Source organism: Somniosus microcephalus, chromosome 2, assembly GCF_052327205.1.
Source record: "Somniosus microcephalus isolate GS21.2 chromosome 2, FLI_Smic_1.0, whole genome shotgun sequence".
Taxonomy (NCBI): Eukaryota; Metazoa; Chordata; class Chondrichthyes; order Squaliformes; family Somniosidae; genus Somniosus; species Somniosus microcephalus.
The window spans coordinates 106,259,800-106,275,781 of NC_140988.1; the positions used below are offsets into that span (position 1 = coordinate 106,259,800).

At 44.4% G+C, this 15,982-nt stretch overlaps 1 protein-coding gene across 1 annotated transcript in view; it reads right to left on the reverse strand.

Annotated features, from left to right (window-relative positions):
* Positions 1 to 8,602: 8,602 nt before the first annotated feature.
* The window catches only part of dchs2 (dachsous cadherin-related 2), a 145,777-nt gene continuing 138,397 nt past the window's right edge, over positions 8,603 to 15,982 (reverse strand). The window contains exon 19 of the mRNA XM_085961434.1: positions 8,603 to 14,970. Coding sequence (XP_085817560.1) covers positions 12,320 to 14,970 — 2,651 coding nt within the window. The 3' untranslated portion in view covers positions 8,603 to 12,319. The remainder of the gene's footprint in view (positions 14,971 to 15,982) is intronic.

The window sequence follows — 15,982 nt, forward strand, 5'->3', positions numbered from 1 at the left end:
CATATTTTCAAGTCTTTCATTTTACACAAATAAAACAAAGCTGTAGAATGATGCCATCATGTGATTAACATTGGTAACTGCATCACAATAACATTTGGTGGGGGAAAGGGATGAAAGATACCTGTAAATGGAATTTTCAGTTAGCTGGAGATTTTTCAATTTAGTATTCCTTTGTTCTCTAATCCAGTCATCACCATGGGTGTTCATTCAGCGGCAGTTGTAGAACAAAAGGCAGTGATATTACAGAATAAAATTAAATTCCTCCCACATCCCTGTAAAATCCAGGGCGATGATCTAACCTCAATCTCAAGCCGCTGCCCAAGCATTAAAGTGAATGCAATTACCAAATGTCCTGCACCAGTAAAAATAAAGGCCGCAAAATTCCCCATAGTAGCGCCTCCGTTAATGCCGATTTACTTGAAAAAATGGTGGTCGTCTCACTTCCGCCCGCTTCCAGCATGGGATACGGCAGCCGCCATTCTGCAGTTGCCTGCGCGCACCTCTCCAACATAAATGTGCAGATTGTGATGTCAATTGGCATGCAATGCCTGAATTGACACACGACTGCGATTTTGGACATCGTCACACACCATAATGCCCTCTCCTAACCACGCAGGAAAATCGTGTGTGCAGCAGTTGTACAGAAACGTTGTCAGCTTTTCGTAAAAGGACACACATCTTTCAGGTAAGTTTCGATTTCAGCTTTTGGACTTTTTAAAATATTTTATTGAAGTAGTGGCTTGGTGCAATACATTAAAAAAAATTGTTAAAGAGTGCAGGGAGTGCTGCTGGATGCTTGTAAGGCCTTGGATGTTAAAGGAAGGCCTTGGAGAAGACCACTTGCTCAAAGTCATAAGAACATAAGACGTAGGAGCAGGAGTAGGTCATTTGGCCCCTCGAGCCTACTCCGCATTCAATAAGATCATAGCTGATCTGATCTTGGCCTCAACTCGACTTCCCTGCCCGCTCTCCATAACTATGGACTCCCTTATCGTTCAAAAATCTGTCTATCTCCACCTTTAATATATTCAATGACCCAGCCTCCACAGCTCTCTGGGGAAGAGAATTCCAAAGATTCACGACCCTCAGAGAAGAAATTCCTCCTCATTTCCGATTTAAAAGGGTGCCCCCTTATTCTGAAATTATGCCCACTAATTCTAGATTCCCCCATGAGGGGAAACATCCTCTCTGCATCTACCCTGTCAAGCTCCTTCAGAATCTTATATGTTTCAATAAGATCCCCTCTCATTCTTCTAAACTCTAATGAGTATAGGCTCAACCTGCTCAACCTTTATTCATAAGACAACCCCTTCATCTCCGGAATCAACCTCATGAACCTTCTCTGAACTGCCTCCAATGCAAGTATATCCTTCCTTAAATAAGGAGTCCTGCGGGCTCTAGTTGCATTTCCCCTTGGGCTGCAACATCACAAGGAGATGAAGCAGAGGCAGCAAAGGAGACAAGCTGCTTGCAGAGGGAAGAGGAAGAAACAGAAGAGGGTGAAGCAGAAAAGGAAGCAGAAGAGGAAAAAGAGAAGAGCAGGAAGCAGAAGGAAGGCGGCAACCCAGACAGCCTCTTTCTGGCCGGGATATCTGAGATTGAATCATCCGCCTGTGGTACCAGTGACCACAACTCCAATTCCCCTTTCAACATTTGTCCCGCACCTTACTTTCCCTCTTACTGCCCATCACAGCGTCCCCTTGACCAAAATGCTGAAATAAAAGCCACCACAAAGCAAACTTTCCAATCAAACTTTATCCATATATGCATGCAATATTGCTTAAAAAAAATCAACTATTCACCCTTGTACATTCCTTTAATGAGTGTCTTGCGTGTGGCTTTGTCTATCAACAACAACAACAACTTGTATTTACATAGCATCTTTAACATAGTAAAACGTCCCAAGGTGCTTCACAGGAATATTATAAGACAAAAAATTTGACACTGAGCCTCATAAGGAGAAATTAGGGCAGGTGACCAAAAGCTTTGTCAAAGAGGTAGGTTTTAAGGAGTGTCTTAAAGGAGGAAAGAGAGGTAGAGAGGCGGACAGGTTTAAGCAGGGAATTCCAGAGCTTAGGGCCTCGGCAACAGAAGGCACGGCCACCAATGGCTGAGCGATTATAATCAGGGATGCTCAAGAGAGCAGAATTAGAGGAGCGCAGATATTTCAGGGGGTTGTGGGACTGAAGGAGATTACAGAGATAGGGAGGGGCGAGGCCATGGAGGGATTTGAAAACAAGGATGAGAATTTTGAAATCGAGGCACTGCTTAACCGGGAGCCAGTGTAGGTCAGCGAGCACAGGGGCGATGGGTGAACAGGACTTGGTGCGAGTTAGGACACGGGCGGCTGAGTTTTGGATCACCTCAAGTTTACGTAGGGTAGAACGTGGGAGGCCAGCCAGGAGTGTGTTGGAATAGTCAAGTCTAGCGGTAACAAAGGCATGGATGAGGGTTTCAGCAGCAGATGAGCTGAGGCAGGGGTGGAGATGGGCAATGTTACGGAGGTGGAAATAGGCGGTCTTAGTTATGCTACCCCAGTGGCTGCAGCATGGCTGCTGGAAGGCTGCTGACTTTCAGTGGGGGACACTGCAGATGGCCTTGCAGGATGATCTCGAGTAGCTGGGAGTGTCAAATCGAGTGACGGGGGTTTCTTCTTCCTCTCTCACCTCTCACTCTTTCTGGTCAATCACTGGCTGAGCAGGCTGGATTTCTTGGGTGTCTGGCACAAGGGGGTTGTGGTGAGGAAAGGGGGGGAGCAAGAGCTGAATGCTTACACCATGCGCCGTTTGTACATCAGAAGAGATTGTGGGATGAGGGGAAAGCGGGATGTGAGAAGGAGGATAACGTATGAGGATACTGGCATCTTATATTCTTTCAGCCATGCCCCTGTCCCTGATTAAGGGAATGGTAGCATAGTAGTAATGTCACTGGGCTAGTAATCCAGAGGCCTGAACTAATGATCCAGAGACGTAAGTTCAAATCCCACCACAGCAGCTGGGGAAGTTAAATTCAGTTAATTAAATAAATCTGGAATAAAAAGCTTGTATCAGTAATGGTAACCATGAAACTATTGGACTGTCGTAAAAAACCATCAGGTTCACTAATGTCCTTTAGGGAAGGAAATCTGTCGTCCTTACCCGGTCTGGCCTATATGTGACTCCAGACCCCCACAGCAATGTTGTTGACTCTTAACTGCCCTCTGAAATGGCCTAGCAAACCACTCAGTTGTAACAAACCGCTATGAAACAAAATAATAAAAATGAAACCAGACGGACCACCCGGCATTAACCTCGGCACCGGCTACGTACACGGCAATGGCACACCCAGCCCAGTCAACCCTGCAAAGTCCTCCTCACCAACATCTGGGGACTTGTGCCAAAATTGGGAGAGCTGTCCCACAGACTCGTCAAGCAACAGCCTGACATAGTCATACTCACAGAATCATACCTTTCAGCCAATGTTCTAAACTCCTCCATCACCATGAGTGGCCCTGGGAGTTCTCAACATTGACTCCGGACCCCATGAAGTCTCATGGCTTCAGGTCAAGCATGGGCAAGGAAACTTCCTGCTGATTACCACCTACCACCCTCCCTCAGTTGATGAATCAGTACTCCACCTTGTTGAACACCACTTGGAAGAAGCACTGAGAGAAGCAAGGACACAAAATATACTCTGGGTGGGGGACTTCAATGTCCATCACCAAGAGTGGCTCGGTAGCACCACTACTGACTGAGCTGGCCAAGTCCTGAAAAACATAGCTGCCAGTCTGGGCCTGCGACAGGTGGTGAGAGAACCAACACGAGGGAAAACCTACTTGACCTCGTCCTCACCAATCTACCTGTCGCAGATGCATCTGTCCATGACAGTATTGGTAGCAGTGACCACCGCACAGTCATTGTGGAGACAAAGTCCTGTCTTCACACTGAGGACACCCTCCATCGTGTTGTGTGGCACTACCACCGTGCTAAATGGGATAGATTCAGAACAGATCCAGCAGCTCAAAACTGGGCATCCGTGAGGTGCTGTGGGCCATCAGCAGCAGCAGAATTGTATTCCACCACAATCTGTAACCTCATGGCCCGGCATATCCCTCACTCTACCATTACCATCAAGCCAGGGGACCAACCCTGGTTCAATAAGGAGTGTAGAAGGGCATGCTAGGAGCAGCACCAGGCATACCTAAAAATGAGGAGCCAACCTGGGGAAGCTGCAACACAGGACTACATGCATGCTAAAAAGCGGAAGCATCATGCTATAGACAGAGCTAAGCGATCTCATAATCAACGGATCATATCAAAGCTCTGCAGTCCTGCCACATCCAGTCGAGAATGTTGGTGGACCATTAAACAACTAACAGGAGGAGGCTCCATGAATATCCCCATCCTCAATGATGGTGGAGCCCAGCACGTGAGTGCAAAAGACAAGGCTGAAGCGTTTGCAACCATCTTTAGCCAGAAGTGCCGAGTGGATGATCCATATCGGCCTCCTCCTGAGGTCCCCACCATCACAGAAGACAGTCTTCAGCCAATTCGATTCACTCCACGTGATATCAAGAAATGGCTGAGCACACTGGACACAACAAAGGCTATGGGCCCCGACAACTTCCCGGCTATCGTGCTGAAGACTTGTGTTCCATAACTAGCCGCGCCTCTAGCCAAGCTGTTCCAGTACAACTACAACACTGGCATCTATCCGACAATGTGGAAAACTGCCCAGGTATGTCCTGTCCACAAAAAGGACAAATCCAATATGGCCAATTACCGCCCCAAGAGTCTACTGTCAATCATCAGCAAAGCAAAACACTATCATCTCAATAAATACAAAGGGAGAACAATAAATACAAAGCACGCAAGAAGAGAGGCTGAGAGAAAGCTTAGCAATTTCCAGCAAACAGATCACTGCAGCAAAGGTGAATAGAAGGAAGGCATTAGGAACAGACATCATGCTGTCTACCACAGACTGTAGGGCATGTGCTCAAACCCGAGTTGTAGATAAGATTCAGCTGAGGCAGCAATCAGGAAACAGATGGTTTGGAGCCAGTTTTCGACCTACTTTCCATCCTAATGCTGTACTGGATTAAACCATAACCATGGACTTTCAAACCATGGCCATGTCCCTGTAATCCTTGAATGAAGGATGTCAGTAACAGGCTTGGTACCAGTGAGCTGGCTAAAGGTAAGTGTAGGGGGACAAAATACAGCTGACAGCCTAAAGTCCAGAAAACATAGAAATTCTTGGACTAATGAACTTACCCTTAAAAAAAAAAGGTATTTGTGGAAGCCCACAAATCTCAGAATAGGTCCATAAGCAAGGCTACTCTTTTCATGCCACAAGAAAATGTCTCTGAAATGTGCTCCTAGAAAATATTAGGGAAGTTGATAATAAAATCATGATTCCAGATATGTAATTATAGTTTTCCTCATTGAACACTAGTTTTTTTCCTGTGTTACAACTCTCATTAACAGTTGCTAAACTAGGAGCACGAATAGAAACCCTTCTTGCACACGCTAACTGAGGTTATAGCTGTTTGGGAAGATATCAGACCAAAGGGCAGGATATCATACACATAGTGGTCTGCATTAATCAAGGATTTGTTAAAATAAAAACCACTGATGCAAATTGGGACTGTTTTGCAAATTCTTTGATTATTGCAAACCTGGAAATAAGAACCTAGCCAGATTTTCTTTGGCTAATTAATACCTTGACTATAACAGAACTGGAAACACAAGTACCATCACAGTCTGGCATCAAGACAAGGGTCGAACCTAAGATTTGAGAGGCTTGTTTTGGGATAATGGACTTTTGCCACCTCGAGGAGGTCACATATGTTGTACAATCCAAACTAAAAAGCTTTTCTCCCTCAAGAGAGGTTGGCCACATGGAAAGATTTTGGGATGAAAATTTGTCCGGGCCCGTTTTCCGGCCCAGATTAATTAACGCACGCCTGAAGTAAGCGGCCTGAGGATCGATAGAAATTGGTCCTCGGGCCTAACCTGCATAGTCTGAGCAAACTGCCGACTTTGGACACACCTCCACAGGCAGCTTGTGCAACTGGAGAATCCAATTTAGGGCTGGCCCTCAGGTAAGTCCTGGGATGGAGTTTGCAAGCGCAACACTTGTGAAGTCAGAGGAGCACTCCTGCTCCTCCTGGCTCCATAGGAAGGGTTTAAAAAAGAATTCCATACTTAATTTTAGTTGGTGGCCATGGGGACCACTGAAGAATCCTCAGCGGGGCTGGTCCGACACCTGCTGATCGGGAACTAATTTCGCCAAAGGGTCCTCAACAGGCATTAGGCTCCTAATTAACATACTCGAGGAATCCAATGCCTGTTTAGGCATCTGCCTCGTACATTTAGCAGTGGAACCAACGCCTGTACACATAGGGCGCAGACTGTCCTACTGCTAAACTGGTATGCACTGCACCCGAAGAACAGGCGTAACACATACCAATTTCTAAGTAGGCCCGCGTTTCCACTCCAGGCCAAAGCAAAAACCCCAGCAGATCTCCCGATCGGGAAGTGTAAAATGAAGTGAAATCTAATTCTGCTAGGATTCTGCTTTGTTTTTAGGTCCTGCCATTTTTTGTCTGGCGGGTGGGCTGATATTGCACGCACCCCGTACATGACAAGAGGCAATGCAACTATCGTCAGGTGAGAGCCAGCAGGAGTTCACTTGAGGCCTCTGGAAAGGCTCCACAAGCTCTGCAGACAAGGGCAATCAATCACAGAGGAGATCGATAACTTTTGCCATCTCTGCAAATGGCTCCCTTTGGTGCAGAATTTTTTGTATGCCGCTGATTCTTCAGCAAAGGAATGGTCTCAGGATGACCTATGGCGAAGCGGCCCACAGCCACTCTGGATTTAAAGGAGGAACAAGAGTTCTGGTGGATGTGCTTGCATCTTAGGCATTTGCCTCCCACCTGCAATTGGCCCAGGAACTATGTTATCTGATCCAGGCACAACTACTTGGGCATGTCTGAAGTGATCCGTGTTTGTTGCTCTAGCTTCAGCAAGGACAATCTCAGAGTTGGGCTGTCTACTTGAGCCGGGCCAGCGGACTATATCTAGCACAGGGGTAGCCCTGCCTGTTACTATGAAAGTTACAACATTGAACTTTTATGCCACCAGGTTCTTTCAAACCACAACTGGTGACATTTACCACATCTGTCAGACAGCAGTCCACCAATGCATCAAGCATGTCACTGAAGCCTGGTTTGCCAGTGGCAACATTTCAATCAATTTCAAGATACAAAGCAGGCAACAACTCAAGAGGACGCAGCACTTCTACCAGGTGGCTGGTTTAACTAATGGACAGAATCTCACTGATGGCACTCATAGAAGTAACAAAAGGGTATGGCTGCATCTAGGAAACAGCAACATTAACATTATTAGGTTTGATACAAAGATTTTGAAAAGCAGTGGTAACAGTCAAAGATGAAGACACCTCACTGGACAAAAGCTAATTTTAACGAGTTAAATAGAGAACTAGCTACAACAACTTGTACTTGTATAGAGCCTTTAACATAATAAAACGCCCCAAGTCATTTCAAAGGAGCGCAAATCTGAAAAAAAAAAATTGACAAAGGAGACATTAGGACAAGGGACCAAAAGCTTGTTCAAAGTGGTATGTCTTAGTGAACTTCTTAAAGGAAAGAGATGGAGAGGTTTAGCCTAGATAAACTGGAAAGAAAAAGTTGCAGATAGGACTGTGGGCAACTAAGGGAAATGTTTGGGGTAAATTCGTCACCTTAGCGCCGGTTGTTAAGGCCGATTTCATCAAAAAAATGGCGGCTGCCTCGCTTCTGCCCACGATCATATGGCAGCCGCGATTTTGGCCAGGTCGGCAGTACGACCAATGCCTGCGTTCGCTAGAAAATTGGTAATGAGGCAGATCGTGACGTCAATCAGTGTGCAAATGTTGATTTGGCGCACGAGCTGCCATTTTCAACGTTGCCGCTCCATTCAACGCCCTCTCCAAAACACGAACAGCTGAACATGCATTCAACGACACAAGGGACCCCCCCTCACACCAGCAGTATTTAAAGGGATCATCAACAACTTGCAGGTGACTTGCTTTTTGATTTCTACTGGCTCTGTGTAAGTTTGTGCAACTGTTTAGAGCTTTCTACAGTTACTTAAAGTTGGTGAGGTAACAGGGAGTGGTGCTGTAAGTGGAGAAGGCCTTGCTTCTGAATTCAAGGGTTCTGCTCAGACCACTTGCTCCCAGTCATGGGGGCTCTACACGCAGTCCTCCTCGTGCTGGAGTATGACAGGGAGATGGAACAGAGGCAACAAAGAAGAGGACAAGTTGCTCGCAGAGGGGAGAGGAGGAGGGGCAGGAGGGCTCTGAGCAGGAGGCCTTACCCACCTAGGGTCTTCTACCTCTACTTAAGCCAGGAGCAGTGTACTCGGAGGCTCTGCTTCACCAAGGATGTGGTCACAGAACTCTGTCCTATTCCTGTTTCTATGTAATGATTACCTGTTGCTTGAAAGCACTTCCTAATGAATATATAAATGTGCGCTTTGGTGGGCTAGTTTGTGATATTAAACCTTGAGGGTAACAGAAACCAATTTAAGAATAATAATGTCTACATGATAATAGGCAGAGTGAATATCTTGAATGTTTATTTCATGAAGAACTTGTTCAACAATAACAACTTGCATTTACACAATGCCATTAATGTAGAAAAACGTCCCAAGGTACTGCACAGAGGGGTAATCAGAAATAAATGGACGCTGGGCCAAAGATATTAGGAGGGGTGACCAAAAACGGTCAAATTGGTGAATTTTAAGGAAGATCTTAAAAGAGGTAAGGAAGGTAGTGAGGTGGAGGTATTTAAGGAGGGAATTTCTGAGCGTGGCACCTAGATGGCTAAGGGTACATCTGCCAATGGTGGGACGAAGTGGGAGGGGGATGCATAAGAGGCCAGAGTCAGACGAATGGAGAATTCTGGGGTGGGTGGGTTGTGGAGCTGCAGGAGGTTACAGAGATAGGGAGGGCCAGGGCCATGAAGGGTTTAAACATGAGGATGAGGCATTGGGGGACCCGTAGCCAACGTAGGTCAACAGGGACATGGGTGAGTGGGACTTGGTGCAGGAAAGGATATGGACAACAGGATGTTGGAGAAGCTGAAGTTTACAGAGGATGGGAGCATTACTCAAGAATGAAGCTCGTCAAAGTTCAGCAGAATATTACATCAGCTAGTTTAAGAGGCTAAACATAACGGCCTAGAAATTGGGTTTTGGCGCAGCGACGGCTTTAGCGCCGGAAGTTAGTGCCGGAGCTAAGTCGCGCTGGGCGGGCCAAAAATTCACTAGTTCTGCGCCCAAACGGCTGCCGGCGCTGCTGAAAGCTGTTTGCGCCTGAAAACTGGCGCTACGCGCTGAATTGCGGCGCTATTCCGGCGCTGCGGCGCCCGCTGCGGTGCGGCAGGTTCGGGAAGTGCAGGCCTCCTCCTTCCCTTAAGGAGGAGCTGCCTGCACCCGGCCGCGGCCCGCGAAAATCACTGTAAAAATTAGCCCGGCACCTCGGACAAGTGCCGGGCTTGCATCTGTCCCGGGGGGGGGGGGGGGGGGAAGAAGTCCGGGGAGGGAGCTGCGGCCAGGCGGCCGGCGGGAAAGCGGCCGGCCGCCGCGGGGCCTTTAATGCGCCGGCGCAAAGTCCAGTAAGGCACCTCTGCCAGAACGTTGCTTGCGGCTGCCACGGGCGAGGCGGCCGCAAGTCAATTTCGGAGTTCGGGCGGGTTACCATGGCAACCGGGACGCTGCGCACACCGATGATGTCATCGGTGCCGGCGCAGCGCTAACGGCCTAACGCCGATTTAGGGACCCACTCAATTTCCAAACTGGCCATAACTCCGGCGCTAGGCCCTCTAGCGCCTCAAAAGCGGCGCTAAGCCTACCGAATTTCTAGGCCAACATTTCAAAAATTAGACTTGGCTTATATTGAGCCTTTTATGTATACATTTTTGTTTCCCATTAAAGACTTTGTTGAGTAACCTTCCACTCCCATCCATTTCAACCTGTATTATTTTAAATGGCATATATTTAACACAATATATGCATTTGCACTTATTAAGAATAATCCATTCTTCATTTATATGATCCTTCCAATGAACAAACACTTCAAAGTTTTGAATTCAGTTCTGGCACCCGTCTCCTATTGTTATTTCATATATATTTCATTTTACTGAACATCAACTACCAATATATGAAAAAGAACATTTGTTAATGTTGACTACATCCCAAGAAAAGAACTGCATGAAGTATATTTTACACGGTGACTGCAAAAACACTGCACCAAAACATGTAATTCTTTGATGTGTAACAGATATGGAATAACAAACCAAATTTCTACTACATATCTGAAAATCAGAAAAGATTGTACTGTTTTACTTAGAAAATTTGTGTGTGAATTTAAGATGAACAAAACTGAATGGGATATGAGTAAAATAAAGTCTATAAGTTTATATTTAAAATACAATTACAAATACAGTCAAGCCCATTTAAAGTAATAACTGATAAAATGTTTAAGAGATTAAAATCTCCATGCACAAATCCTTTTACTATCTCTTTCAATGATAGCTGTCCTTGTTAACTGAATAACTGTTAAATGAATAAAACGTTTTAAATGAATTGCAGAAGTCTGTATTTATTCATTTAAGCATTGTATTGCCTTGCTAAAGCCGATCTGTTTAGCCCGTTTTGTCAATCAATGTGCTAAGCTCTTTTTACAAGCATTTGTGGCTAGGTGTCAAAATAATTTAGTAACTAATTCAGAAATGTTTTAGAGTCTTTTTCACCTCAGCAGGTGCTAGGGCTCAAATGCTTTTGGAAATCATTGTGACAAGCACTTTTGTTTAGGTGTGAAGCTCAGTTCATCAGGTGCTAATGTTCAAGCTTTGTGATCCCTATAATTTACCCATATTTTCGTGGCACACAAACCATTTGGTAACAAACTGTGGCAGAAACTCTGGGGAAATTTTGCCAGCCCTGGGGAGACAGGTATGGAGGCGGGACTGCCGGGAAAATGGCAGAAACTGGGAGCGGGTACCGAACCCGCTCCCAACCCGCCTCCATACCATCTTCCCAGGAGGCGGGTCCCTGACTCACGCAGAGACCCGTCTCCTCGAGGCGGGAAGGGGATTACAGCCAATTAACTGCCTCTTAACAGGCAGTATAAGAGGCTTATCCCCATTTTACCCCTGCAAGAGCGGGCTTCCCGACGGCTGCGAACCTCGCCAGAGCGGGCTTAACAAGGTCAATCAAGGGAAAATAGCGTGGGTTGGCTGGACGTCATTGGGGGCGGGACTGAATCCCGACAACCAGCAGTCCCACCCGCAACACGCCCCAATTGAGAAAATCCAGCCCTCTGTCTCTGTGAATACTGGAAACATCACCTCTAAAGAAGAAATTTCTTTCTCTTGTTCATAAGGTGAAATGACAATGCTGAATGGAACTAAAATTTCCCAGATGCCCAGAGTGAAATTGCTCAGAATTTGGGATATCACAGCCTTTTTTTTAAAGATCTGTTGCACTGCACTGTAATGTATATATTGTAATGAAGCAAATGACATAAATACACTTTCAGTTATCCATAACAACTGTGTGATCATTTTTACAGTACTGGAATTGCAATCCAGTTTGCATTCCATTGTTAGCTTCTTGCCAAACTTTATACAGTTAAAACAGATAAAAAATAGAACGGTTAAGTGAATAAAATTACTTGGCAAAATCATTATTGATTTAGCAATTTACTTCTAATTCAAACCCAATTCAAGTTAATTATAAATAACAACAGAAAACGCTGGATAACTCAGCAGGCCAGGCAACATCCGTGGAGAGAGAAACAGAGTTAACGTTTCAGGTCGATGACCCTTCGTCAGAACTGGTTAATTATACTCTTTTTGTTGAAGTAGGCATTGCAATTTTCAAAATTCAGAATAAAGGGTCGCCCTTTTCGAACTGAGATGACGAGGTATTTCTTCTCTCAGAGGGTTGTAAATCTGTGGAATTCTCTGCCCCAGAGAGCCGTGGAGGCTAGGTTATTAAATACATTTAAGGTGGAGATGGACAGATTTTTGCAAGATAAGGGAGTGAAGGGTTATGGGGAGCGGGCAGGGAAGTGGCTTTAAGCCCAAGATCAGCCATGATCTTATTGAATGGCGGAGCAGGCTCGAGGGGCCAAGTGGCCTATTCCTGCTCCTATTTCTTATGTTCTTATGACAATGCTTCACTTGCAAAAAAATTAACATGCATAGATTCCCATATCTACACTTAATTTAAAAGAATGTATATATCAGTCTCAAGTGTGAATGATTCTATATCTGTATTTCCTCTTCTAATTTTTGCTCGTGTAAGGATTGCTTTAAGGCAAATTTAGGTAACCCTGCATCTAAAACAACAGGAGAAGCTGAAGGAGTTTGCATAGTTAGCGTAGAAACAGATGGAGAAAAACTTGGTGTCATAGCTGAAGGGGTGCTGTATGTATTATTGACAATGGATAAGTTTGAATATTTTGGGAATGATGGATTAAATCTTATGATTGGCATTTGTGGAGGGACGACCCTTATGCCTTGCTGTGCAACTGATGTTATCAATGGGGGTGGGATAATAAGAGATTTTGATTCATTTTTTATATATTGTAGGTTTTCATCTTTCAGTTTTGCAATCTCAGTAAAGACAGAGGCCAAAGGTTGAAACCCAGGTTTCCAGGTAAGTAAGTAATCACAATTATAGCTGTTTTGTAGTTCTTCCTGTGTGGAAACAAGGGAAGTGAGGGATCCTAACAATGATGTCTGTCTATTCACGATGAAAATGTGATCCTTAGCATTGTCCATCATGATACTATTTTGCTTAATACCTGTATTTTGGATATTCTTTGATAAAATTTTATCAGCAACAAAATTTGCATTGTACCCTTCCCCTCCCCCTTTGTCCTTAAAATTATGAATGCTATCTACACTTTCTGTATTGACGATTGCATCAGTGGCATTGTTTTTACAAGACTGACAAAACAGGCAGTCTGATTCTCTTGGGATCCTTGGATCCCGAACTCTAGATGTCCAGCCAGGTTCGCCTAATTCAGAAATTGAACCTCTGCAACACTGATTTTCATTGATCATTGTAATTTCTCCATCTTCAGCAGTTTCCCCTTCTGCAGAACCTCGTCCACTTGAATCTGAATGCCTGGAAGGATTAAATGACTTCTTCTTCATAGGAATGTCCTCTAAACTCAGATGTTCCACTGAACTATCAGGAGTCTTTCCAGGCTGATTACTGTCATTCACCTTCTGGTGATCTAATGATACCACTGGATGATTCAGACAGTTGATAACAGTAGATATTATTGGAAGCCTTATATTCAGTTTTCTTGCACTTGAATTATTTTTATCTTTTCTTGTATATCTACAAACTAGACCACCGAAGCCCACAGAAAGCAGCAAGAAAACGACAAATGAGATAGTAAGACTTACAGTGAGGTTATCAGTTGACTTATTGACTAAGGTATCCAGTGATCTAGAGATGTTAATTGCAACAGTACTAACAGCTGATCTCGAGCCCAATAAAGGACTACTGGCTTTAATTACTAACTCAATTATCTCTTCTCTCTTGTAACTGCCTTTAATCTTGTGAACAGAACCTGAAAGGTAAATAACTCCACTTGTTTGGTTCAGAGAAAAGTAAGGAGAAGGCTGTAGAAATGAGTACTGCACAATTCCATCCATTCCAGCATCTTTATCTACAGCAGTCACTTGTCCAGCTTTTTGACCTACCTCCACATGCTCAGGGAGCATAAAATAGTACCGCTCTTGGGTAAAAGTGGGCTCATATTCATCAATACCTTGAATATCTACTTGAACTGTTACAGTTGCTGTTGCATTACCTTTATCCTTTGCCTGGACTATAAATATGCAGTTGTTTTGTTGTTCATAATCAATCAATTGTTTTGTGTAGATATCACCAGTAATTGGATCAATAATAAAATTATTCCAATTTGTACATGTAGAATAGTCAGTTAAAGACAATGCCAGAATAGAGTATGTTAAATAACCAAAGGGGCCATCATCATGATCTAGTGCATGAACTGCACACACTGATGTGTAGATAGGCTTATTTTCACAGACTGTACAATTCAGTGTAGGAAATGCAAAATAAGGAATATTATCATTGTCATCCAATACATTAATATAAAGGACAGAAATAGCCATGTTTTGATGAGTAATGCCACCATCAACTGCTCGGATAGTTAACGTGAATTTTGGTACATCCTCATAGTCAAGAGGTAGCTTTAATTCTACAAAACCAGTTTTAGGATTCAGTCTAAAATGTTCTTTTTCATTTCCAGAAATTATACTGTATTTGATATCTGCATTTGCTCCCTGATCAAGATCATAGGCTGAAACTTGATTAAGTTTGCTTTTTACAGGGGCGCTTTCTAGAACTTCAACATGGTACTCCAAACTCTTGAAAACTGGAGGATTATCATTGGCATCAAGCACGGTTATTGATATTATCGTGGTTGAATTAAGTGGCGAGGTTCCTCGATCAGATGCACGTACAACTAAACGGTAGTTGTTAATAAGTTCTCTGTCTAATACATTTGTTAATACCAGCTTGCCTACCATACGATACTGATTCTCTGTTTGAATCACAGAGTTCTCAATGTGGAATCTGTTTTGTTCATTTCCTCTAATAATGGCGTAGTCAACGTAAGCATTCTCATGTGTCCAGTCTAGGTCTATTGCTGAAAGTGACAACAGAGTTATCCCAACTGCTACGTCTTCATTAACACTGATATTATAAACTGCTTGCGTGAATTGAGGAGCATTGTTATTGACATCCTGAATTTGTATCTCCACTGATGTAATGCTCGTCAATGCAGGGTTACCACCATCCTTAGCTTCTACAAGAAGCTGCACCACAGAGTTGTAAGTTGTATAGTGTACTGTCCTCCTGGTAAATATGGCACCTAAAATCAAAAAACAAAAAAAGTAACGTTAATACCCGGAGGAAAGCAGTTGGGTCCTCGTTATATATGCAGATCGGGGCCTGATGATGTCATCGGGACCCAATCTGCAATTTTAGTTGGTGGCCTGAGCAGGGGGAACAGTGACAGCTTCCCCATCAGGCCAAACCTGTCATGAGCTGGGTTGTGGCCCCGTGGGTCAGTACAGGCCCAGGTAGGTAAGTTTTACATTAAAAAAAAAAAAGATTTTCAAATGGGCCAGGAAGAGCAGGAGTGCCGCTCCTCCGGGCCTCACAACAAAGCTTTGAGCCTCCCTTGCCACAGGCTCTCCACCGCCCCCTCCACCCCACTGAACTGACTGCCGGGGACCGTTAACATGGGTCCCTGGCTGTGGTCTCCTGCTGCCGAATTCCAGCTCCCGCCTGCCAGCCAGCTGGTGGATCTGGCATGGTTTGGCCGGGATTCCGGGAACATTTAGGGAATGAGGCCCGGTTGTTAATATTGTCCAGGCCTCTACTTTCCCAGAAACCCTGGGTTCGCCGCCCACTTCAGGGCTCACACACACCATACTCTATAAAATCGGGGCTATCAGAATATAGGGTAGATTTTCTGAGTCCTCACATGCCACAAGTACTCATTGGAAAATTGAGGGACTGCTGCCACAAGCGAGGACTCAAAAAAGTCAGTTAAAACTAGAATTAAACATAAATCACAAAAGATGTTTGCAGTCCATGTTAAAAAAAAGTAAAAAAGTTAGTATCTGGGTGATAACAAGTCTCCTTATCACAATGTATTATTTTTAATATCATCTTTTTCAGAACTTTTGAACTTTTCAGCATTGTTGCATAAAATAATACTGCATTGCTGTAAATCATTGGGCCGGATTTTGCTCTCAGCACCAGCTGTTCGTTACACTTACACTAGCCCACAGACTTTCTATGGGATTTTGCATTGGAACTTGCAGTGATTGGAAATCCATTTTGGTGCAGCGCCCTCTACAGGGGATCTGGGACCC